At 36.8% G+C, this 27,557-nt stretch overlaps 1 protein-coding gene across 3 annotated transcripts in view; it reads right to left on the reverse strand.

Moving 5' to 3' along the window:
- Positions 1–12,729: 12,729 nt before the first annotated feature.
- Positions 12,730–27,557, reverse strand: part of PTPRK (protein tyrosine phosphatase receptor type K) — a 537,776-nt gene continuing 522,948 nt past the window's right edge. For all 3 annotated transcript variants that reach the window (XM_087444076.1, XM_014781214.2, XM_004422308.3), the window contains 8 exons: positions 25,649–25,784; positions 25,265–25,414; positions 24,204–24,377; positions 21,115–21,246; positions 20,850–20,975; positions 17,986–18,149; positions 17,376–17,511; positions 12,730–14,222 (listed from right to left, as the gene is read on the reverse strand). In XM_087444076.1, the coding sequence (XP_087300202.1) occupies positions 14,169–14,222; positions 17,376–17,511; positions 17,986–18,149; positions 20,850–20,975; positions 21,115–21,246; positions 24,204–24,377; positions 25,265–25,414; positions 25,649–25,784 (1,072 nt within the window). In that variant the 3' untranslated portion in view covers positions 12,730–14,168. The remainder of the gene's footprint in view (positions 14,223–17,375; positions 17,512–17,985; positions 18,150–20,849; positions 20,976–21,114; positions 21,247–24,203; positions 24,378–25,264; positions 25,415–25,648; positions 25,785–27,557) is intronic.

The raw sequence follows: 27,557 nt of genomic DNA on the forward strand, positions 1-27,557 counted from the left end.
AGGAATGCTGCTGCACACATCCAACTTTATGATTTGGGTAACACTCAGTTCTTGATGGTAGCCATTCTTATAGTCCATTCTCATAGTTACTTAGTGTTCCATGCCATACTCGGCTGCTCCTTTTCTACTAGGGCCAAGTAGCAAAACCAAAGCAGCTTTATCAATGGGAAATAATAATTAGTAGAAGAAGAAAAAGCCTTCTTCCCAAACCTCAGGGATCTGCATTATGATGTTACGCTTGCTGGATACGTACTTCATCCCTTTCTGCCGCAAATTCTTCAAGTACCACTCGGTCTGCTGGGTCATAGGCCTATGTGGCAGGTCAGCTTTTGCAGACGCCTGGACCTGCTGCAGACCTTCTCTTGCTCCATACATCTCTCAGAACAGGAAGCCTTACAGATTACTCGGTGGATGGATCAGAGCAGCATACCTAGATATAATGCCTAAGATATACTAAGTGCTAGGGTTATTTCTGTTGTAGGCTGAGCTAAGTGAGGCAACTTATCTCTCATGTAAGAGAGAATATCATGACATTTTCACACCTTTGTCCTCTTAGAAACTTCATAATCTCCCAGGTCTGTGAACTTTTGCATTGTTGTCTCCCTTCTTCAGTTATGCTTTTTCTTCCTAAGGCATCTGGTTGTTAGCTTCTTCCTGATGACATGGTCAAATTAATACACCACAACATAATATTCTGTTGCACATCGAGATGATCAAGGTCCCTCCAGATCAGAATACCAGCTATTCCAAGTACCTGTCTGCAATGATGAGGTAAAGGGCTTGTACCAGAGTGTAAATCAATTACTGTTCCCTTATTACAAAAGTCTTGCTAAGAAATAAATTGTCAGCTGAACTCAGCAGTGTACTTAGTGACATAGTTCACATTCTGGTGCAAACTCCTTAATTCACTGGGGACAAGTAGGAAACATGGACCAAGCCAGCTCACAGAGGGCTCTTTGAGGGTCACCGCTCCAGTCTAGACTATAACACGACAGAGATCAGACACAGCCTTGATAAAAGACAACAAAGCGGTACTGCTGAAGCGCTGGGCAAAGGTGAGATGTTGCAGGTTACATTTACTGATGGGAACTAAAGGGAAAGCATTTGCTAGGGCAATAGGTACATATCACATGCCAGAGGTAGACTTGTTTTTGTAAAGATACCAGCTATTATTTGCGTCAGATTACCAGTGTCCCATTGCCCCCGGCAAAGAATCTATCCACGCACTCATCGAATGTAGGAGTGACCCAATCCCGTAGTCCAATTTGATGGACTGTGTCTTAGGGCCACTTCTGGGACCAATTATTGTATCAGTCAAGATGTTGGCAAGAAATGGATGACATACTCAAACACTAAACTGAGAGATTTTTTTTTTACTAAAAGACTATTTACTGTGGTACTAGCAAGTTTAGGGGACCAACAAAGGTTGGTGAAGCACTGAGGAAGTAGCAAGGGGTGAACGTCATTGTCATCCCTAGACCTGAAAGAGAAAGAGGATGAAGCGGCGTTCCTGGAATTAGGAGAGCTGAAGCCATGGGGTGAGGGGTGGCCTTCCAGGAGGTTGGTAGAGGAATGCAGCTACTATGAAAAACGTGCATCAGTAGGAGGAAAGCACCACTGCCCCGGCCTCCTGCCACGTGATCTCCCAGTGGTGCCTTGCCTTGGCCAAACCCAACTCTAAGTCAGAGAGCAAGGGAGTCCAGGTGATGCATTCCCAAGAGGTCAGCCTCCCACAACACACAGCTAGGCAGAGAAGGGCAGAGAGAGGCTCTTAAGAGGCCAAGGAAGAAAAACAAATAGAGAATAACATACATTCACCCACGAGAGAAAGTTTTGATAAAATAGGTTGTATCTCTACACAAACACCATACAGCAACTTAAAAAATGAACTAGCTTTCCAAGATAAATAAATATCTCAAGAACGTAAGCAAAAAAACAGGAAGCAGCAGCAGGATGTCCATGCTGTAACATTTATATAACATTTAAAATCCAACAAAACCATATTTTATGGATTCATAAATATGTAGAAAAAGGAAGTTCTAGCAGTAACCACTGGGGATGCAGTTCTGTAAACATCCCTGTTATGAGTTGAATATGTCCGAAAATATCTCTATTCTACCCTCACACTTGAAGGATTTGCCCAGGTGTGTTAGTTATCTATTGCTGTGTGTTGTGGGTTGAACTGCACCCTCCAAAAAGATATGTGGAAGTCCTAACGCCCAGTACCGCAGAATGTGACCTTATTTGGAAATAGGTCATTGCAGATGCAATAAGTTAAGTTAAAAGGAGGTTATAGTGTGGTAGGGTGGGCCCTTATTCCAACGTGACTGGTACCATAAGAGGGGAAGAGACACAGGGGGAATATCACGTGAAGATGCAGGCAGAGATCGGGGTCATGCAGCTGCAAGAGGAGGAAAGCCAAGGATTGTTGGCAAACCACCAGAAGCTGGAAGAGGCAAAGAAAGATTCTCCCCTATAGGTGTCCGAGAAAGGATGGCCCTGCTGACACCTTGGCTTTGGACTTCTGGCGTCCAGAACTGAAACAATAAGTTTCTGTTGTTTTTAAGCCACACAGTTTGCAGTACTTTGTTACAGCAGCCCTAAAAATCTAACACAATCTCAGGACTCTTACCTAGAGTAAGTGACATGCTTCTAGGCTATCAGGCCCCATTAGGTAGAGGTAGGCAACTCCATCTTTTAGTCAAGGGCCGTCTGCTCTTCTGCCCTGGTATGGTTCAGGGCCCAGATATGCAGACATAGTGTGGTCCAGGAGCCCACCTCTCACTGTCAGTCGGCCCTGTGACTTCAGTTTGGCTCTGGTGCTGCCCATCTCCCCTGCCACCCCCAGGTCACGCAGCTCAATCAGTTGCTCACTGCTATGGCTTTCTATACACTTTTTAGGAAAGCCTCTCCATTTCTGATTGATGAAATTTTTATCTCTAGCTTTCATAGTAGGCTCTGTGTTTATAAAATATGTTTATATGTTGCTATCATTTATGTGTTTGGACTGGAATGGAGAAAGATTTTGCTTATATTCAATCAGTGATATTGAACTGGATGAATTGCCATAGTCTCTTTAGATGCACATTTATTTTCTGTTTCTCATGATTCTGAGTCAAATTGCTTACTAAAGAGCCCATTGAATTCATGAATACTATAAATGAAGTGCCAAAGTACTTAGGGGAATGAGCTACCCAGTGTATTCAAAGGATAATCCTGGAAAATTCCCAGGAGCAGATGCCTGTGGGTTTCATTTATTTGTCTGCTTCTTCAGAAACAGAGACGCTGTATGACATTTTGGGGAAAACAGGAGAAGAAAGAAGAAGCCTGGATTCTAGCTCTGGCTTAAATTGTATCTAATAAATGTTTATTGAAATCTGCCATGTACAGTGCAATGTATTAAGCTCTGGATTATGCAGTGTGAGGGTGGAGAGAATGGAGGACCAAGAAGAATACACATCCAAACTCTGGGCTCTGGCTTAATAAACCCACGTGCTGTGGACCACTCTCACTGACCTCACATTGTGCCACGCTTCTCAGTGCACTCCAGCCTCACTGGCCACTGTCTCTTCCTTGTACTCATCCAGCTTCATCCCATTTTGGGGCTTTGGGTTGAAAGGACCCTCTCTCTTATTCTCTGTAGCTACCCAGGTCGCTTGTAACGTCATCTATTGTTATCCTCTGCTCAGCACACGTCACTATCCATCTGTCTTGATTGTTTATTTACTATCTTTTGTTCATCTTTCTGTCTTCTCTATCTGGTTTCACTCTCTTGGGCCTGATTTTGGACAAACGCAAGATTGGGATTAAAATCTTGTCTCATATTCTCTTTCTTTTGGATACTATTACAGTCCAATAGTAAGAGAAGGAATATGCTGGAAAGGAGCACTTTCTCCATTTGAAAAAGAGATTGTGGATTCAGATGTCAATGACTACCTGATGTTTTCCTCTAGATTCAGTAAATAGGGAGATGGCTTTGGATTATTTGCCCTGAGGAGTGGTTGAAAATTTTATAGTTGTATGTTGGATATTGTTGGGTCAACTCCTAGGTGGTGTGTGTGCTGTGGCATATCTTTGGTCAGAAGAATCTCTCTCTTCAAGTTTCACCTTTCAGGGAAGCTTGAACCCTCTTTTCAAAACGAGGTACGAGATCACAACCAGGATATAGACATTGATATAACCCACCAATCTTGTTTAGACTTAATCCAGTTTTGCTTTTACTCATTTGTGTCTGTGTGTATTTAGTTCTGTGCAGTTTTGTCACATGTGTAGGTTCGTGCATCCCCCACCACAGACAAGCTACTGAACAGTCCCATCCGTACAAGGATCCCCTGTGTTGCCTTTTATAACTACACCCACCTTCCATTCACCCATTCTTAATCTCTGGCAATAACTGATCTATTCTCCATTTCTAAAGTTCTGTCATTTAAAAATGTTACATAAATGGAATCATATTGCATATACCCTTCGAGATTGGCATTTTTTACTTAGTATAATTCCATGGGGATTCTTTCTAGCTATTGCCTATATCAATAGTTTGTTCCTTTTTATTGCTGAGTAGTATTCCATAATATGGATGTACAACAGTGTGTGTAACCCTTCACCTATTTTAGGACCTCTGGGCTGTTTCCAGTTTTTGACTATTACAAATAAAGCTGCCATGAATATTCATGTACAGGTTTTTGTGCGAACGTTGTTTTCATTTTTCTGGGGTAAATGCCTAGGAATGCAATTAATTGCTGGGTTTTATGTTATTGCATGTTTAGTTTTATAAGACTCTGACATGCTCTTTTCTAGAGTGGCTCTACCATTTTACCTTTCTATCAGCAATTTATGCGTGATCCAGTTTCTCTGCATCCTGGCCAGCATTTGGTGTTTGATATTGTCACTATTTTTTATCTTAGGAATTCTGAAGATGTGTAGTGATATCTCGTTGTTGTTTTAATTTACGTTTCCCTAATGGCTAATGATGTTGAACATATTTTCATGTGACTATTGGCCATCTGTATATCCTTTGCAGTGAGATGTCTGTTCATGTCTTTTGCCCGTTTTCTAATTGCATTGTTCGTTTTCTTCCTGTTGAGTTTTGAAAGTTCTTTATATATTCTACAGCTGATCCTTTTATCGAATATGTACTTTGCAAATATTTTCTTCTAAACTTGTCTTTCATCCTCTTCACATGGATTTTCCCAGAGCAAATGATTTTAATTTGATGAAGCCCAAATCATCAATTTTTAGTTTTAGAGATCACGCTTTGGAAACCAAGTTTAAGCAATCCACTTAGCCCTAAATCCAGAAAATTTTCTTTTTTTCTTTCCCTAAAACCAATACTGCACTCTTTGGATTAATACAGCAATATAGTAAGGCTTGATATTGGGTAGAGTGATTCCTCCTGCTTTTTAGTTCTTTGTTGAGATTGTTTTAGCTATCCTAAGGCCTGTGCCTTTTCATATTAATTTTAGAATAAGCTTGTCTATATCTACCAAAATTCTATTGGGATTTTATAGGAACTGCATTAAACCTATAGATAAATTTTGGAAAAACTGATATTTTAACTATGTTGAATCTTCCAATCCACAAATATATCTCCCTATTTATCTAGGTATACTTTGATTTTTGTAACAGCATTTTGTAATATTCAGCACATAAACATGATACATATTTTGATAAGTATCTATCAAAGTATTTCATTTTCTTTGGAGCAATTGTAAACGGTATTATGTCTTTCAGTTTCACCATGTCCCTTATTAATATACAGAAATACAATTGATATTTTTGTGTTGATCTTGTATCCTGTGAATGAACTTAACTCATTTATTAGTTCTAGGGCATTTTTTTAAAGATTCTTTGGGATTTTCTACGTAGACAATCATGTCATCTGCAAATAGGGGAAGTTTTATTTTATCCTTCAAATCTGTATAACTTTTGTTTCTTTTTCTTCCCTTCTTACAATGCTAGAAATTCCAGTACCACGTTGAATAAAGTATTTGCCTTGTTCCCTATATCAGGGGGAAAGCATTCAGTCTTTCCCGTTTAGTATGAAGGTAGCTGTAAGTGTTTTAGGTGTTACCAAGCTGAGGAAGTTTCTCTGCAGAGAGTTTTTATCATGACTGAGTGTTGGATTTTATCAAATGCTTTTTCTCAGTTAGTATGATCATATGCTTTTGTTCTTCAGCTTGTTGGTATCTGGTGTATAACACTGATTTTCAAATGTTGAACCAGGCTTGCATACATGGAAATAATCTCACTTGGTTATGTGCATTATTCCTTTTTACTTTGTTGGATTCAGTTTGCTAATATTTTCTCGAGGATTTTTATGTAAAATTCATGATATATATATTGGTCTGTAGTTTTTTTTGTACTATCTTTCATCAGTTTTGGTAACAGGTTTATATTGGCCTTATAAAATGAGTTTGAAGGTGCTCCCTCCTCTTCTAGTTTCTGGAAGAGATTGTGTAAAATTGATATCAATTCTTTAAATGCCTGATAGACTTCTCCAGTAAAATCATCTGGGCCTAGAGATTTTTTTTTTTTTGGAGATTTTAATTATAAATTCAATTTCTTTAATAGTTATAGGATTATTCAGTGTATCTATGTCATCTTGTTTGAGTTTTAAGTTTGTGGTTTTTCAGGAATTGGCCCATTTTTTCCTAAATTGTCCAGTTTATGAGAATACATTTTTTATAATATTTATATTATATTTTATAGTATTTTATTATCTTTTTAATGGCTGCAGTATCTGTAATGATGTCCTCTGTTACAATCCTGAAACTGGTGATTTTGTATTCTCCTTATACATTTTGTCTGTCTTTCCAGACGTTTATCAATTTTATTGATTTTTCTTAGAATCAGATTTTTCTTTCATTGATATTCTCTATTGTTCTCCTATTTTCATTGCCATTAATTTCTGCTCTTATCTTTCTTTTCTTTATTCTGCTTGCTTTTGGTTTATTTTGTTCTTCCTTTTCTATTTTCTTGAGGTAGGAACTTAGATAATTGATTTGAGATCCTATCTCATTTCAAATGTAAGCATTTAATGCTATAAATTTCCCTCTCAGCACTGCTTTAGCTGAATCTCACATATTTTAATACGTTGTTTTTCATTTCCTTTCTGGTCTGTTTTTAAAATTTCCTTCGATACTTTGTCTTGTGAATTTTTTAGAAGTGTATAACAATTTCCACATGTTTAAAGATTTTCCTTTTGCCTTTTTGTTATTGAATTCTATAGAATTCTTTTAAATTTGTTTTATGGCCCAAGATGTAATCTATCTTGGTGAATGTTTCACAGGTGCTGGAATAAAGTGTATTCAGCTGCTGCTGGGTAGAGTTTTCTATATTTTTCAATTCGATCCTGTTGGTTGATTGTGTTGTTCAGCTCTTCTATAACTTTGCTGAGTTTTTGTCTACTAGTTCTATCAGTTACTTTTGGGGGTGGGTGTTGAAGTTCCCAACTGTAATTGTGGATTTGTCTATTTCTCCTTTCGCCTCTATCAGTTTTTGCTTTATGCATTTTGAGGCTCTGTGATTTGGTGTGCACACATTTAACATCATTATGTCTTCCTTATGAATTGATCCTTTTATAATTATGTAATGTCCCTGTATGTAGTAATTTTATTTGCTCAGAAGTCTACTTAATTAGATGTTAATTGCAGTTACTCATTATTTTCTAAATGGAATGTTTGCATGATATATCTTTTTCAATCTTTTTATTCTCAACCTACCTGTTTCATTGAATATCAAGTATTTCTTGAATATAGTATATAGCTGAGTCATGCTTTTTTAAAATACCCAATATGTCAATCTATGTTTTTATTGGCATATTTAGACCTTTGAAAGTAATTATTGATATGTTAGCACTTAAGTCTGTCATTATTTGTTTTCTGTTTATTTTCTCTGGTTCTTATTCCTGTTTCTCTTTCTATACTTTCCTGTGGTTTATGTGACCATGTTTTAGGATTCCATCTTGATTCATTTATAGGGTTTTTGAGCATATATCTTGGTATAGTTTTCTCAGTGGTGTCTCTGGTCATGACAATACACATATGTGATTTATTACAATCTAGCGTATCATTATTTTACTACTTTGAGTACAGTATGGGAACCCTACTTCTATTTAGGTCCCTTTTTCTTTCCAATTTGTTATAATTCTTGTTTCAATCATCAAAAATGATTTATAAAACAAATATATGAGGAAAAGGCTGTTCCATTGTACGTATCCATAATTCTGCTCTTTCTATTGTTCTTCCTTTCTGATGCTTGAAAATTCCTTCTTTTTTCATTTCTTTTTTGTTTGAAGAACTTCCTTTAGCCATTCTTTAAGCATAGGTCGAGCAACAAAAGTAACAGAGACTAACGGCCTGCAAGCCTTCAAATATTTACTATCTGGCCCTTTACTGATAGGCATATGACTTCTCTAGGTTTTAATTTCTTAAACTTAACAATAAGGACATAGGATTTGATAATCTCAAATATCCCTCTATCAGCTGTCATGTCATGAGGAAAATCAACCCCTTGATTTCTTATGTGAAGGTAGATTTTTTTCCCTCAGTGACCACATTTGAGGTCAGACAATACAGAAATTGGCATTGGAAAGTAAGTAATTAACAAATACTTACTCGCTTTATCATACCAAGAATATAACATGAAGGTGGAAAGAAATCAATTTCAGTCTGCTGTCTGTGCTTCGGGTAATTAGCTTTATGGAAATGGAGTTCAGGTTCCCACTGTGGGCAAGAGCCCATATGGTTTTGCACCTGCCGTGGAAGTCAGCATCTACCTTCACAACCTGGAAGTGTGGTGCTTCCACAGATGCTTTTCTACACTTGTGACTAAAGTGGTTCAGACCATCCCATGGCTCACAGAACAAGCACTCCCCTTTTGAGTTCTCAATACTATTATTTCCAGAAGAATTATTTCCTAGTCATCATTTTAGGGTGCTTACTAGGTGAAATGTGTGAATTACTTTCTGAAATACGCTCTTTTGAATTGAGTCCAGGTAGGAGGGAGCAGAAAGAGACATTAACCTTGTTTTTTTCCATCTTGAGAGATGAGATCCATCTACACATATTTTTAAAACAGAAAAATACGTGGGAAAGTAAGACAAATAGTAACCAAAGAATAAGTGTGAAAAAATAGTTATGATGCCTATTTTAGGACAACCAAAATTCATGTTTCTTTAAAAACACTTTTAAAAGGTCAAAACAGTAAAATAACAGTTATTTTACCATGGAGGTGACAAACCGGAAGCCTGCGGCCCTTATACAACCACACCAGATACAGCCTTCTGACAGGTTTTGTTTTGCACAGAGTTGGGCTGGAAGATTATTTTTGTCTTTGAATTTAATTGGTTGCCAACATTCAAAAATTTTAAGCGTTCACATAAAAATTTAGATTTCCACACTCTTGAGAGATGAGACACTATTGGGTCCATATTCCCATGCAGCAAAGGCTGCTGGGAAGTAAGTGTGCCATTCTCCTGGCCATCACATGGGCTTTCCAGTCCACATGGGAGCAGCCTTTTCTCTTCATTCCCTCTGGTCCCCACGTCAAACAACAGTTGTCATTTGTCATGAGTCTCATGTTGCTGTGTTTCTTATAGTAGAACTGAAGATGGCAGGGTATCTAGCATCCATTTTTCAATCAAAAGTGGGAAAATACAAGGTGGACCAGGAGGGAAATGTGTCTTCATAAAAATGGGACAGTTATTTTTTTGTAGAGATGAAAAATATTCCCAGTCGAAAATGCACCAGCTAGGGATGTCTGCTATAATAGTACAACCTGAGTGACCATTCTGAAATATACCTGGCCTACTTCCCTCACTCACAGTACCACTGGCCTTGCAGGCATTTGGGTTTGCCTCTCCTCTTTCTAAACAACAAATGGATGCCATGACGATCTTGTTTTCTCTACTTTCCCAGATTGATTTTGTCTCAGACCAGGCAACATAGTGGGAATGCATGAACTTCGCCTGTCTGTACATTCTGAGAAAGAACTCATGGGTGACTCAATTTAGATATTCTTGTTTTTCATATTCTACATCTACTTAGATTGCATTTAAGTAATGAGGGATTTTTGTTGGGTTTTTTTTTTTTCTTTTTGGCCTAAATGCTTTATATCCTCTAACTGAATCAAGACTAATAAAACTTATAATTCTAGTAAGACTATGTGAAAATGAACACAACTGTATCAGAATACATCAACACAATTTTCTGTGTTAGATTCCAGGTATTGTAGATTTCTACAATGGATGCATCATGAGAGATGGTATCTGTCATAACATTTCTCCCCCACCTCTCCCCAAGCATATCTTAACATTAAAGAAAGAGCATTCAGATATTCAGTAGGGTCTTTATGTTTGTTTTGATGGTTTAGAAACTCCATCCATGGGTTTCTTTGGGGATATGATACAGTGTCTCTCTGGTGTTTGTTATCTTCCAGGTTAGCAACTCAATTCACTTTGGAGGAAGCTGGAAGTTCAGAAGTGTTATATATCTACCACATTTCCATTGATTTTTGTACAATTTATATTTCAGGAGCCAATTATAGCTGACCTAAAATAGATCCCAAGACAGCTTTTCCTTTTAGTTTCAGAGAGATAATATTCTAATACACTGCAAGAGTTCTGAACAAATTCAGATAATATCTCTCCCACTTCAAGGCTCCCTAAGCTGTGGGGAGATTTTATGAAATAATATTTAAGTAGAAATTATTATGGGAGGCACAGTCAGCTGTCTTCTATCTTCACTTAGAATAGTGTTGAATAAAATAGCCTATTGCCCCTACATTAAAACAGAGATGTTTACTAAAACACTGAAATGATTCTAGGAAGGCTGTGGAGTTTCTGTCTATGGAAATATTTTATAAATATTCTACATATTACAACTGGGGTATGAGATGGAATATTGATTTCTGGCTATTTTGTTATGAAAAAAGACTGCTTGCTGAAGCGCATAGAAATTAAATATAAATGTACAATTGTCATTTCCTTGTGAAAGTTAGGCAAATCTCAAAGGTGGTCTTCTAAAGCTAACAGACTATCTCGTATTTCTAGTTGAGCTACAGACAGTCATTTCTCTCCTGCATTTTAATATTTATTGGTGTCTAGTAAGTTTTTTAGATGCCAGGAACCTTTCTTTATCTACACTACTTTCTGGCAACAGAGCAGATTTAAAAATGAGCAGCCGTTGATGTCTAACTTCCAAGCTTATTACCTGGAATCCAAGAGATCCTCAATAAGGTCAATATTGAATGAACACATCAGCACATCAGTGTAGAGGTAAACATGTCTCCTCTCCTTCCTTGTCCAGGCAAAAATATCTTTGTCGTTGTTGTTTCTCTGTCACTGTCAGAGATCATTTGGCTGCAATACAGCAACACATTCATGCAAAAACCTTTCCTTTCTCCAAAAACTAAATATTAGAAAAAGACTAGGCAGCTCAGACTAGATAGATAGCTAACACTTATTTTCAAAATTACTTGGTTAAAACTCATAAATTCCCAGTTGCTTTTCTCTGGCCCACACACTTGCAACATTTCTCTAGTGATGATATACAGAAAGGGGATCTATAAAATTCAAGTTCATGACAGCCATTTAAGGAATAACTGATATAGAGATAGGAGGCCTTTAACTACAAAGAGTATGACCACTTTTTAAGAGTTCTCCCAGGACATCTCCTGCCCAGAGGGCCACAGCTGAGTGGGACAAGGCCATGCATGGGACTACTTAGGGAGCTCCACAAGGGTATAAAGTATGACTTTCTGAATATGAGTTTTGGGAAAAACAGATTTAGAGCACCCCCTCACCATTGTCTCCTGATGAATTGGCCTCTGTGGTGCCCAAAGCAAGCATGACATTTTTATTTCCTGTTAGAGAGAAAGATGATTCCTTTCATTCTTTGTTTGGATTTTGGAGGCCACATGAACCTCTGAGTTTTGTGGACAGTGTGAGTCACGGTGATTTTGCTGGTATGTGGGTGCAATCATGTGAGTAGAAATGAAATCAGGGTCATGCAACAAAGCAGAATCCTCCATAGGATTAACATCATGAACATTACTGGGGAAAGAAAACTTGGGTGAGTTTGTGGATTTTTTGTTAAATGCATCCATGTTTAAATGGAAATTAGTCTTCCTAGGAAAAGATAAAGCCTTTTTATCTAAATTCTTACTAATAAAAGTCACAAATGTTTCAATAGTACACAGCAAATGGAAGTTTGAAGATGCCCATAATGATAACACTTTCTGAGAAAATCAATTAATGAGGAACAATAAGAATGAAGTGCCCAATTTTCTTCATTATGCCATTGAGGAAGCAGTATGTTTAGTGGAAGAGAGTGAACTGCTCAAACAGACTCAGATTTGAACCTATCCACCAATCATTCACCTTTTCATTAGCTTCAGTTTCATCATCAGCAAAATAGGAATGATAATTATTATTTGTCAAGTTTTTTATAAGGAAGAAGTAAGGGAATGTATATTACATAAAAGGATAGTGATATATAAAGATAGAAATTAAAAAAAATTTGATGTTAATCCCCCGGCCTTTTTCTATTCTACTCATCTGGATGTTCTGACATTCAATTAAAGAAATAAAAATGAAAGAAATTAGTGCTTGGACATTAGTTTTACTTTTAATTGAATTTTTGTGGTCTATTTGTATCAATGAGAATAGGCTGTTTATTTGGGAGTGAAGGCATGAAAATGAAGAGGAGAAAACGATGTGCAAACAATAACTGTTGTAATTATAAAACCTTTATTTCACTCTTACTTTAATTAAATCTTTGTAAGCACCATGTCATGTACTGGCAATCTAGAAAGAGGACACTGGAATGCTTTAGTCAATAACAAACTGCAAGCTGATGATGTAAAGTTATAGCTACGTGGAGCATGTGAACAAGACCACATTTAGAAAGGGTCACTTGCGATCCTGTGACAATGCACAAAACAGGAATCTGGCATTGATTAGTTCACGCTTTCTATGGTCAGAACCCAAAGCTTGTGCAAGTAAATATCAAAAGAAACACTTTATCACATTGACAGTTTACAGTTTGCTAAAACTTGACCCTGAAAGCATAAATGTTGCCATTTTGTTTTCTTTACCAGTGCTTGGTCATAGGCTGAAAAGATCAATCCCTTTAAAATTTAAATGATGCTTAAAGGCTATGTTCAACATTGCGCAAGTCATCAGCAAGGCCTTTGAATGTGTGCAATTCTCATATATGATCACCAAACCATTATTTACTTAGTGAAATTGTGAAAAATTACACATTTCTAGCAAAATGGTTTAATTTGGTCCTATATTAAAAGACCCAATTGCCAAGGTGTTTCACATAAATTTAATTCACAAGCATGTACACAAGAGAATCACTATAAAGAACATTGCTTCCTGGTTTATGAATAAAAAGTTTGTCCTCTACTTACACTAAAACATACAAAAAATAATCTACAAAAATCGTTTACAATTGATTTTAGTGAAAGAAAAAGCTTTCTTCAGAAAAAAAATGATGGTGTGGTGGTAGTATTTTAGCCATCAAAAAAGGAATGTAAGTAACCAATAAATATAATGTGCTTTCTCCATATAGACATATTTACACTTGAGTCTTTGGCTTATGTTTTTTTCAAAAAAGAACTTTAAATGATCCAGCCATCATTGCACATTAAAAGAAAATAAGCCAGTTATATATATTTATCTATTTATATAGAGATCTGCTACACTTGAAACATATAAAAAATGAACTTTACTATGAATTTGCACAGCTTTTCTTTCTTCTTCCTTTAAAGATTGAACATTTTTCATCTAGAAAAGGGAGAAAAAAACGCCACGTAGAAAATATTAATTCATGCAACACGTGGTGGCTGCTCTACCGAAACCAGGAGAGAAAAGGCTGCATATTCACTGTACAAACACTGGTCAGTTCTCATTTGAAGCTGGTGCTTATTAAATATAATTTATGTGGCACGAAATGTTGATGCTTTCATACAGTAATAGAAACTAATTGAGTCCTTTTTATTGAGATACACAACTTCATAAGAAAAATACTTTCACCTCTCGAATGTAAAAGTCTCCCACCCCCCACATGAAAATCTCTCTACACAGGTGTCACAGGTGCCACAGCTGCTGGTTCCACAGACGAGCAGGCTTCTAGCTGGGCGCACTCGGCAGTCTCACCCAACTACGAAGACTCCAGATACTCCAAGGCCACATCATAGCAGAAGCGATACTGCTCCTGAAAGATGTGGAAGCAAAAGGGTGGAAGGAAGTTAAGAAAAAGGAGACTGATGGTGAATGCTGGCTAACAAACAAACACTGGGCAACCAATTCAGATTATTCAAGAACTACTAATTATCTCTTCTACATACACGTTTGATATCTGGGCATACGTATTTTACAGTTGAGTCTAATGATTGCTGTTTAAGAAAAAGGAAATTGATATAAAAAGATTGATCTTTGCCTTACATTTTCTATCATTTCTTTGAAATCTCCAGTATTTTTATCTGATTATAATAGTAATACCTGATCATTACAGAAAAATCTCCCATTATAGGAGAATACAAAGAATCAGAAAAAGAGTTTTTATAATTCTATCATCCGAAACAATCATTGTTAAAATAATGCCTTAGTTTTGCTTCAGTTCTTTTTTTTTCTTTTTTTGTGAGGAAGATTGGCCCTGAGCTGACATCCATGCCCATCTTCCTCTACTTTATATGGGACGCCGCCACAGCATGGCTTGATAAGCAGTGCATATGTCCTCGCCTGGAATCCGAACCTGGGAACCCCGGGCCGCCAAATCTGAGCGCATGAAATTTGCTGCACCACTGGGCCAGCCCCAACTTCAGTCTGTTTTTATGCATGGTTGAAATAATAATTACATACATATATTTGAGGATATAATTTTATACTTTATTTGCTTTTATTTAACATTGTTATGCATCTTTTCCCATGCCATTGACACCTCTTTTAATACTACATAAAAGTCTAACATATGGATCGTTTGACTATTAAATTGAGTTTATTTTTTCTCTATTATAAATAATGCTACAGGGAACACGTGCAAATATTCTTCTCCACGCTTCTGATTTTTTTTCTTAGCAGTAAAGAAAGAAAAAAAGCCAGTCATTTCAAACCGCCACTTCACAATTCCAAATTCTTAATTTCTGAAACAGTTTTTGGTTCATCAGAGTATTTAAGCGAATATTTCAAGAATAGTTGGTAGTTCTCAAATTTTTTTGAGCTTATTTATACCCGAAAATTGATTTCTGCTGCTTTTATATATTTCAGACCAGTTGGTTGGCAGTAAAATTTTTGAGTTAAAACTGCCTTTCCTCTAAGTCCATCTATGTGCTGCTCCATTATGAAGAATTTAGCAAAATTCAAGGACTATACTACAAATTATGACTTAAACATGTAACTCATTAAAAACTTCCCAATGTAAAGCCTATATTATTTCTAAAAAGAACTTCCAGGTGCCTCCAGCAATAAACTAGGGTCATAAAAACTTTCCCCAAGAGGTCTTTATCAATCCTACCCAAGTAGGTATGTGATTTTAAATTAGCCTACCTCCGTGGCAAGTATGTTTGAAGGACCAAAAAGTACTTGAAAACAGTTAAGTCTCTGGTAATTTGGTTTACATGTAAATTTCCTTACCAAACCTGACAGTTCAATTCAATAGCACATTAAATTAATCATTAACCGATTAAACGCAAATCAGAGGGTGGGGTGTTTAGTCAGGATTCAGAGGACATGAATGTAAACGTAAGCAGTAACTCTTTGGAAGGTTCTAGAATGGCAGAGTTTAACCATAGATTTTTTTTTTAAAGCAACAGTGGGAAATCAGAATTAAATTTGAATTCCAAGGCCAGAAGTGACCCCATTAATGATTTTAAGAAGACTTATCTGAGAGACAGAGGCAGAGTTTACATTAAGAAATCTTCAGACTGCAAAGAGTATAAAGACATAATCACTGCCCATCCATTTTGTAAGAAGATCTGAGAACTCTACCTCAAAAATCCCTCAAATCATCCCCCTTTCTCCATCTCCACTGCCAATACCCCAGTCAAAACCAACATTATCTTGTCTGCAATAACCTAAGATTGAGGGGGGAAGAGGGGGTTTGAGGGAAGAAGTCTGTCATCAGACTTAAAAGCGAAACAGTATAAATGTAACTCTTTAGATTTTGTCTCAGGAAGCAATGCACCTCTTGTGTGAACAATCCATGAGCAGGAAGTGGTGAAAATACTTTAAAGGCTTATGAATTGCTCATGTTAGTTATCTGATCATCTTGATAAATGTAGGGCAAGCAACAATGATGCCTTGGTTTTTCTGGTTTACTTTTCTGTGAGCATACACTACACAGCTGCTCCCGACCTTATCCCACCGTGCACAGATGTGTAAGCCACAGATGACTCTCTTTAGGACTGAAATATGCTAGAGAAGTTTTTCTTTCTTACTCTGCACACAGCTTCACCCAGATGAACTCCCACATACACATCCTTACCTGTTCATGTTTTTTAAGCTGTGTTCTGATTTTACAAGGCCTGGCAAATTCAAGTAGCATCATATGAACTACTCTCTATAACTGGTAAAATCTGAAAACTGTCAACGATGACAGTGTAAAAATTTATAATTCAAACAGAAATGAAGATTTATAGATAATAACTAAAATAAATTTTAGTTGCCCTTGAAAAACTTTGGGTGTCTAGAGGCTGGCCCCGTGGTGTAGTGGTTAAATTTGGCATGTTCTGCTTCAGCAGCCTGGGTTCGCAGGTTCAGATCCTGGGTGCGGACCTACACCACTTGTCAGCCATGCTGTGGAGGCAATCCACATAAAAAATAGAGGAAGATTGGCACAGATATTAGCTCAGGGCTAATATTCCTCAAGCAAAAAAAAAACGGGGTTGGCAACAGATGTTAGCTCAGAGAGAATCTTCCTCAGCAAAAAAAAAAAAAAAAAAAAAAAACAACTTTGGCTGTTTAAAGTGCTGATGCAACCTATGAGTATATCCCTCAGGATAATCAAGATACTTTAAGAAATAAAAATAAGTGAGAATAAAGCCTAGACAGCAGGATTTATTCTTAATATAAACCATTTAAGAAAGCTTACTGCCACAAATATTCATTGCTTCTAACAGAAAGAAAATGCTATACATTTCCCAAATTAAGTAAAAATAGTTTACTTCATCTCTAGTAGTTTATGTGATAGGTGATTAAGCTCTTTTAGGGAGAGGGGGATACTCAGCAATTCATCAGTTAGGCAGGAAAGCCCCCACAAAGACTCACTGACACATCTGATTCCTGATGCGTATATGAAGTCAAATCACAAGTAGCTCTACAACTGACTACCCTCTACGCCCCCTTCCCCAGCTAAGACTCTGTGACTCACCGGGGCTTCCACCATGTTGGGCTTGCTGTTCCTCAGTGTCTTGACAGCGTGGAACACATCGACAACATTTTGCCGTTTCACCATTTCGACAACAATGCCTATCGCACAGAACATGCCACTTCGCCCACCACCATTTCTGAAAGCAAAGAAATTTGCTTCCATGATCTTTTAAATTTTTTTCCATTTGTGTCTTAATTTTGCTTCATACGTGTGCATTTGTGTATGCAGGGCAGAGAGGAAGGACCCGTGAAGACGACGTTAGCTCAGGAGTCTATGCTTAGGAATATGCCATGGGCATAGACTGCCCCAACTTAGGTACCTTGAGATTTCAACCGATTTGTAAACTGTGTAAATCAGAAAAGTGGTTTAAAATAGTGTTTTAAAGAGTTTAAATCATATAAAAACTATATAATAATCAAATTTTAAGAATATACAAAAATTAAAATTTGTAGTTAATTATAGAATCATGAGACAGGAAGATTATTTTAAAATAATATTTATGAGGTCCCTAAGATGGGAGTCAGATACTCTTTAACATAGACAATGGAAAGGCCAATGAGGAAATGAGCTCCAAGGCCCCAGAATGGCCACACCAAGCTGCCATACTCACAGACAGTGGATGATCGTCCGCCCTTCCCCTTCCTCACATTCCTCCTGCCATTTTTCCACCTGCAGGATCAGTTTCAAAAATGACCGTTTGGAGCCAGGCACTTCTCGATGAGAAGCCCACCCTAGATACTGAAACTGCTGCACCATCAGATAACCTTCTTGTGGCTGTTGAGGGAAAAGTATTCTTATGTAAGTAAGTTGGGACTAGAATTGTTACTAAAAAGCAAAAGGTGCATACCATTCTACACCATGGTATAAATGACATTTACACTGAGTCTAGCTGATGCAAGTCCAAAATATGTACACACAAGTGCAGAAACGTTCTAAGTTACAGAAGCAAGAAACATGAGAATTATCCTTTGTACAAGCTTCCCCATCACATCCCCTATCCAATAATCAATTCCTATGATTATACTTGTTAAATAACTTTCAAATTCATCTCTTTATCATGACTGACATCATTGCACTCCCAATCACAAGTTATGATAATTAGCTCCTAGTTGATCTCCCTGAATAAACTTTGATCTCCTTCCAAACAGTTCTTACCACATGCATCATGATTTTTTCAAAATGCAAATATGATCTTGTCATTCCCCTGCTTTAATAGCATAAAATCCAAATTGCTGCCACGGCTTAAAAATCCTTACATAATCTGGCTCCACCTCCTTCCCCAACCTTCCCTTTACTCCAACACACTGTTCAAGTTCTAGACACACTGGCCTTTTAATCCATTTATCAAGTCATTTCTTGCTTTGGGGACTTCATACATTCTTTCCCTTTTGCATTGAACATTTCCTTCTTGCTTGCCTTTCTCAATCCCAAAGAGAGTGACCAACTTTTCTTGGGTTTGCTGGGGACTTTTCTGGTCTTAGCACTGAAATTCTTGTGTCCTGGGAAAACTCTGTCCTGTGTAAACCGGATAGTTGGTTATCACACTGCCCCACCCCCCAATAGCTTCTACTGATTCTTCAAGTTTTGGCTTAAATATCACTACCTCAAAGAACCCTGACCACCAACACCCAGCTCTGTCAGACCACTCAGTCAAATGCTCTGTATTCTGTATTTTTTCCTCTATAAAATTTCTCATATTTATAAATAAATGATTATACAATTAGTAGTTTAATCAATTAATTATTCATAACTAACAATTATTTGTTAATAATGGATTATAAAATTAGTTGTCCTCCCTGATAAAATAAAATTCTTTAAGGACTCTTTTTCCCCTAAACTCTGTGTCACTAGAATCTAGAAAAATACTTTCTGAAAAATTGTTGAATAAATGAATCCAAACCTTAATCCCTCAAATGAAAATGTAAGACAGAATATGCAATACATAAGTAAGCCGTATCATAAGGCATTGGATCTGAAGCTCCACACGGCAAGGGCTCATGAATTTTTTGGTAGGACAAGGACCTACCTAGTACAACACCCAAACTCTCCTTGGTGCATACTAAATATTTGATGAAGTAAATAACATTAAGTAATGAGATCGAGAACAGAAAAAAAAATCATGTACCAATAAGGACTAGAACACCAAAAACAGAGAAAGATAAACAAATGAACAAATATGCTGACAAAAAAATGTAGCACAGATTTCAGTTCCTGTTCCTAGAATATTTTTCATACAAATAGCTCAATTACCAGACAAGTCTTACTGTCTTAGTTTAGCAGCTACGGTTTCTCAGCTAAAATATTACAAGAACCATAATGTCACAGATGTGCAGACATAACGAGATTCCATTTAAATTAACATCTAAGATATGCATGAATATTATGAGATTTAAATTATCCTTTTTTCTCCACTGAAATGAGCAACAGAATTGGATATGATTTTATCCTCTGCTTATAGCGGTATACATATAGACTTATTAACCAGAAACACATATAGTCATTTTGATATGAGAAACACTGAAACATAACAGTCCTAATCCCACACTTAAAATAATACACATACACAGATCCACTGCTCTAAAAATCAGAGCAATCTTTCTCTTTAAAAAAAGAGTTATGACATGGAAGTTACTAATGTTTTAGAAATTCCGCTTGCTATTTGGTTACATAATCTCAATAGTTTTTATTAGTATTTTTTGTTTTTTGAAAGAGAGACCCCAAACTCAATTTGTCATTTAGCTCAAAGGGCATGGAGAGTAAGGAGAGAAGACTCCTGAGGGACACAGTTGCTACTTAGCTCCTGGGAAAAGGCACAGTGGTAGCAGCACCGGTTCTATCTTTAGATCTGGGCAGAGCCAGATGATGGGACATCTAGAAGACGAAATTGTAGGTGGGAAGAGAATCAATGATGGCTGTGATTTGCCTTTTCCTTCATGTCTGGGGTTCTCTCTTACATGTAGGATTTGGAATAGTGACATGGAACCCTTCTATAATGGCGGATCTGACATAACCTTTACTCCTAAAGTGAAGCTTCTTCTCTGTCATTATTATTATTATATTCTTATTTTTCATGCCTTTCTTTTTCATGCAATTCTTAATTGCATGTCTTTTGTGGGCTAGATCTCTATACTAATAAAACACGCAGTCAACCTTGAGATAAGTCTACATATGCTCAGAGGCCTGGCCCAGACAATGAAACTCAGTTGAGCCAGGGCATCTGTATCTGGGTTTCTAGATGGAATATGTTAGTCTAGTAACCGACCAGGAAACCTAGCTTCCAGCACTTCTGCTTTCCTGTTTTTAGAATGCATTCTGTTCTAGGACTAAGGTATAAAATGGTTACTAGCTTTGGGACTCATTATGTAATGCCTAATAATTTTACTATCCGTATTGTCTGAATGGAATTATGGCTTATCACGGTTAGGATCACCTGTTCTGGATCAACTCGGTTACAATGATTAAACAATAACTTACTCTTGTTAGATTGCATATCCTAAAAATCCGGTTGATCACATCACAGTCCATTGAACAAGACATGCATTCCACTTGGATAGGGCCATATCGCAGCATTCCTTCCTCTGGCCAGTACTGAGGGCAGCCCTAGATGATGGATGTTTTGAAAGAAAAAGAAAATGAGCAGGATTTTTTTCTAACTAGGATAGTATAAAGCAGATTTTAGCATTTTATTACTACTTTATTAAGTTGTGTGTAAGTACACAAAAGCAACCCAGACATTAACCTGGGACAAGTCGACTTCATTTAACATCACAATGGAGGTACAGCCATAATCATACACTAATCTCCAGAAGTCTTTCACAGTGTTTGGCAGAGGGTATTGTGTGACGATGAAAGCAGCTGGTTGCCTGTAGCTCTGTGAAGAAACAAGGTAGATAGAGAAACATAAGAACTTAAAATGCATGGTCAGTTGTACAAGCAGATTTAATGCATTTCAATGTAGGACCAGTAAGATGTAAATAGCTTCACATGGAGATGGAGCCAGACTGCTGTAGAGGCCATAGAATAACAGATTTGGACCACTGAAATGTGCTAGAACTAGTAATTAGTCAATCTGATGGTAAGACTTCAATGCCTCAACAGCAATTCAAGTCAAGAATTTACGTTTTACTTTGTCAAGGAAAGTAAATACGGGACAAATACAGAGGACGAAATTAAAGAACTTCTTGAGGTTAAGATCATCCATGAGGTGTCCATCGGGCTATTTAAGTTTTCCAAAGGTAGTCAGCGTGAGAGGTTGAAGGCGAAGTAGGCACAAAATTCTCTGTGTGTGTGTGTGTGTGTGTAAGTATATATGTATCTATCTATCTATCAATTGTTATAACTATTGGGCTCTCCTCCACTCCAAATAAGAAAAACACAAATGTCTTAAACTCATGTGCTTTTACATTATAGGGATATTATCAGCATATTCTGCACATCTTGTAAGCAATCCACTTCCCAAAGTTTTCTAGGCATTTCTAATGTATATCAATGGTCAGAATGATAGTATCAATCATTCAAGATTTTTCAAGTGCCAAAGCACAAAATCAGTGCACTTCTTGGCCTCACATAAGAAAGAATGGCTCCTTGTTTGTCAAGTGCCCCTTCATTGGGACACAATACATTATCTCTTTCTAGAAGAGGGGGTAGTAAAGGCAATGCTCATCTGGCCTGGGCAATCTATTGTTCTGCAGACTGATGATCTACACTAAAACAGAAATATATATTTCTATGTAATAATTTAAACCAATGATTTGTAAAAAATAACTAGAGGGTTGCCTGAGATTGATTTCCTTAATGCTGTTAAAAGCTGTCAGTGATTTCCTAACTCATTGGTATCACACTACTCTTTAAGTTCTTCAAGTGTATTAACATCAGTGTAGAAACGGATCCTTGAACTTCACTGACCTTACCACCACTTGGGAAATGCTGTTGACCATGGCATTCCATTCCATGGAAGACTGCAGGATAAATGTGAATAGATGGTAACTCACCTAGCTGTTTCTAATTGACCTCAAGATCTTACAAAACTACATCTGCAGCTGGAGTGAGTGCCTCCTAAGAAAGGTATGAAGGCTCATGGGAAAGGATCAGAAGAAAGAAGCAAGCTTTCCTTCTAATTAAATGTCTGTTCCATGGAGGGTAAGTCAAAGCAGGCTGAAAGCTATCTACTCATTTTTTGAGTCACAGGGGAGGGGAGATAGATGAGGAGAAGATGATATCGGAGAAGACTGAAGATTTCCTATTTTTTTCCTCTCTAAGTACAGGAGCAAATCTAAGGCTTTTAAATCATAGAATCCTTGGCTCTACCTCCTAATTTTTCAGAGGCATAGCAAAAGGGTGTATAACAGTAATGATGCGAGAGAGGGCAGGCGGAAGAGGGGAGTGTTGACCAGCGAGCCTTGTTCTTGGAAGTCAAACTAAACTTTACTTTTCTGAAGCCCCAACTATACTACTAAACCCACAGTGCAGTTTCCACTATGAAATATATCTGTGTTGAATCACAGCAAATTAAGCAGAGTAGGAACAGGTAGAGTACAAAGCTCAGTCTTCATATTGACTAGAAAACAACCTGGAAATTAAGAAAAATTAGACAGAGATGCCAAAGACAAAATTGAAAGGCATCAATATCTTTCCTAATATTATTATTTTCTCCTTCCCTTTTCCACATGGCCTTTTTTCATTTCAAATACAGACTCAGAAGCAAAAAAGATCTTGAGTGTTTTCTCTGTATTTAGTATATTTGCCTTTCCAGACAACTAAAATGGGAAGAAATGGTACAATGAGGATCCAATGTGATTTCAGTGGCTATGATTAATGGTTGGGCAAGACTCTGGTCAGAGCGAAGATGGAAACTTTTTGCTTCAGCTTGCCTTTAGACTACTTTGCTCTGCAGCACAAAAAAGAGCAAAGGAACTGGCTGACAGATTTGTCTAAGAAGTAGAATGTGGGCTTTTCTAAGTCTCTACTATCAGAAGCTAATTTTGGAAAACAGAATAGAAGCAACAACTTAGAAAACTTCATTATTAGTCACAAAAGAATGAACTCTGACTTCTAATTTCTCCTTGCTATGGTTCCATAGGCTAAAGGCAAAAACTAGAAAGGTTTACAAATGAAGGTGATCAACTCCTTAAAAGGATTCTGAACCTTGAGAGCCTTCTTGCTTCTTCCCAAGGTAATCAAAGCAAGGTGGCCAAAGATACAATTTAAAACTCTCTTTCCATGTTGTTCTATCTGTGGGATGCTAACATGCTGAGCACATGCTCTTGCATTTACGGTTTATGAAGTTTGGAGTGGAGCCAGATAGTTCTTTCATTATGATGGATGTGTTAACATAGTATCTTCCATGTCTTTCCTAGTTACTTATAAACAGTCTCCATTAATTATGGCCAATAAAACAAGTTAGCTATAAATTACTGGAACATTAAATGCCAGAGATAAAAGTTTCCCAAATTAACACAACTTCAGTAGGATATAGCATTCTGTGATTTTTAAAATTCATTCTTAATTGTATTCAAAATAGATAAGCATGATTTTCTTTTTTGAAAAGAATTAAGATGAAAAATATCACCTACAGATATTTCCCATACGGAATATAATAACTGACAATCAAGATCCAAATTTACAATAAAGCCTAAAACTTACAGTTTCTAAAAATCCCTAAAGGGGAAATTCAAAATCATTCTCCAAAAAAAATTTGTATTTCAATGAAAGTTTCCAGTTTTCCTTTTTAGGCCATTTTAATTTTCTTGAAAAGAAAACTAGCCAGTGTTCATCGTATTATGTAGTTTTTCATGACACTTTACACAAACAAAGAGAGCAGTCTCTTACATCCATAAGAGCAGCATTGATGTAGTTACTACTCTCCCCATCAATTGTAATTAAAAAAGGCAGACATCTGTCAGGTGGCAGCATATCCATGAAACGGTTCTTGTCATGGTTCCTTGGCAGGCATGCTATACTGCAGTCTTCAGCTTGTAGTCGAGGGGTGACTGAATTCAACGTCTAAAAGGAAAAGGGGACCCATGTTAAAAGACAGTGACCCATTTAACAGCATAACACAGATCCATCAAGTATTCAGGAGGTCAAGTAGAAAGTGGAGGATTTGCACAAGGCAATGGCATTTGCCACAATGACAGGCTGATAGATTTTGTAGTTAAAACTAATGAAGCCTGAGAAGTGACAAAGAAACAATATACACATTGTTCAGTGTGCTTATTCTTGAAAAGAAAAGAAAAGCTAAACAATACAGTTACCTGCAAAATGCATTGCCTAAACAAAGGAAATAGAATTAGAGCGGCCTATGATGACTCCCCATCATCAAAGTTGGAAATTATCCTCTGTAATCACATTTTGGCATGCCATATTTAAAGGTATGCTGTGACATGTCAGAAAGAGCACTGGGCAAAGAATCAAAGTGTAGGTTTCTAGAGCTACTCTTGACTTCACATTCACATATCTTCAGGGATGTTTTAAGGGCACTGAAAACATTTAGGGTTATTTAGAGACAATGTTTAGTACAAACTTCAGCTATTATTATTAATGTGCTTGATTTCACATTGTGAGTGACACACAAGGTCAAAATCCACACACCTGCATTAAAAAAGGTTGTAAATACACACAAATCACCAAGAAATTTGACTTTTATGATACCGTTTTTCCATACTGTTCCCTGAGTCTGAACTCATTTGTCCTTCAAGATACAGCAGATATGAGCTCATTAATACAAAAGTGATTCCAGAATATATATAATGAAAGAGACAGGTATTATATTTAAAATAGGGCCAAAGGTTATAAATTTGACTTGAAAGACCTTCCTCAGAAGAATTAATAATGGCTGGAACAAATTGTAACAAGTGGCTCATAAAAGAGGCCTTAGAAATAGTGAATACCTGGAATTCATCTTTGAGATGCGAAGAGTTAGTCTGGGAGTCTATTCTAATCATATCGAAATATGCAGCTTTAAATTCACGGACAGGTATGGCCGTTTCTCCACATAAGCAGGCTTCTAAAATGGCATCATGGATAAAAATGTACTGTTCCTATCAAAAGAAAGAAAAAAATTTTTCATAGTATTTTAATAAAAATCTTGTGACATCAAAGGTAGAGAATACAAAGAATTTTCTCTCTATGGAAATATTAATAAAAATATCAATATTTTTCTATATGACTTGATGAGCTAATACTGATTCTATGTGAAAACCATTTACTGCTTCGTTTGATAAATGTTGGAGGGCAAAAAAAGGCCACTAGAGGTAAATCAACGATCAACATACCTCTGTCTGGACCATATTGATACGACGAGATCTTAAGGCCTTGACACAGTTGTAGATGTCAACAACACCCTCTCTCTCAGCCATGTCCAGCATAATGTCAATCACTATGTAACAGCCAGTTCGTCCAGCACCAGCACTGAAAAAATTAAACAAATCTAAAGAATTGCAGGAAGTATGTCTATGCAACCGAAATAAAGATCCTTTCGACTTTCAGATGGGTGATTCAAATTGATTTAACAAAGTACAAGACATAATTTGTATGTGTACTGTGTAAACACTTACTAATGTACAAATAAGTTTATGTAGAGTATCCGCTCTGGTGTAAACTGAAGATTGGAACAAGAGTTCCAAATTCAAAAATATAAACTTTATAAATCAAATTATGTTTTGAAAAAAATGTATATACGTTATTCAAGTTCCACAGCTCTCTTACACAGTCTTCATTTTATGTAAATCAAACACACATAATTTCAAGCTCATAGAACTGATCAAAGGGTGGACTCAGGCTTTAAAATTTAACGTCAAATTGAAAGACACTTATACTCATGTAGTTGTGGGTCCTCTGGCAAATTGCAAGAATGCTGGGTCAATGCCTTAAACAGATAGACTCCTGTAAATACCAAGGCAAAAGAACATTAATTCCAAAACCTCTAAATGGAAAATCTGAGGAGTCATAATTCAGGGAAAGTGTTAATGGTGAGGGTGGGGAAGAAAATGGTGGTTATCAATGTGGAGGAGACCAATAGTAGAAAGAATATTTGTATGGCGAGCTGAAGAAAAAATGAAAATGAATTGTTAGGTACAGAATATAATTCTTAATAGGTCACAAAGAAAGCCACTATTTTACAGTAAATAATTCAGTAACTGAATTATAATACACTGTTGATCATTTTACCCTTTGGGAATGTTTCTCCAATTTTATAACAGAAGTCAATGGAGCAAACAAGATACAGTTGGGATTTTCGGGGGGAAATTCACTTTGTAGTCAGCTTCCTCTTTTCCATAAATTCAGAGATACCTGAGTGTAAGTGGAAAATGACACTTGAGTTTCATGAGAATATCTGAGAATCCTGGAGCACTTCTGAAGCAAGAAATTCATAGGAAAGTAAACCTCTATAATAAGTCAAGACACCCCTGAATTGAAAGCCTGTTTATGTCATTTCCTAAGTGCAAAGATGGGCCATTAACATTATTTCTTTGTTGTCCAGATTTGGTCACTTCTCTTAAACCCACTGTTCTTTAAGAAATTTAAGTAAAAGATATTGTGGCTATCTCTATTTCTTTTTTTTGCCTACCATCTTCTAAGTCACTGTTCCCAGGGTTTGAGACAGGAAAGTAATTGAAAAGTACATCAGATTTCTTGAGGAGGATTGAATTGAAGATTTTTTTTTTCAAGGTACACAGTATCTAATCCTTATGGGATGCCTTACTTTTATTTCATTCTCTGTGGTTTTTTTCTCCCTCTTTTATACATGGTCATTTAAATTCTGAATAGGTTGGATTTTCAGAAAGAAAAAAAATACTTAAGTACAACCTATTACATAGCTTGGAGGGGATAACATTTGAGAATGGTATGCAGCATTTAGGAAAAGCTTTTCAGATTCAGGACATATTTTTTCTGTTCACATCTCAAAATGAGACCATGTAATTTGCTTTTAGTGTCTCTGAATGCTTAAGATAAGTTTCTAATCAGAAGAAAGTCTGGATATAACGTTAACGTTTTTCTGGCATACATTTGCTGGATCTCACTGATGTTTTCAAGGTCCTCTGATGGATGGCGTTTTTTTTCAATTCTTAAATAGCTGTTTTACAGCACAAATTCTTGCAATTTAGGCCATTTAGGTAACTGTATGTCTCAAATTTAGTTTTAAAAGCTGGGATTCTATTGGAAATTTACTAGATTGGCAAG

The sequence above is a fragment of the Ceratotherium simum genome, chromosome 19, assembly GCF_057802395.1.
Source record: "Ceratotherium simum simum isolate JZ-2026a chromosome 19, ASM5780239v1, whole genome shotgun sequence".
In the NCBI taxonomy this organism is placed as follows: Eukaryota; Metazoa; Chordata; class Mammalia; order Perissodactyla; family Rhinocerotidae; genus Ceratotherium; species Ceratotherium simum.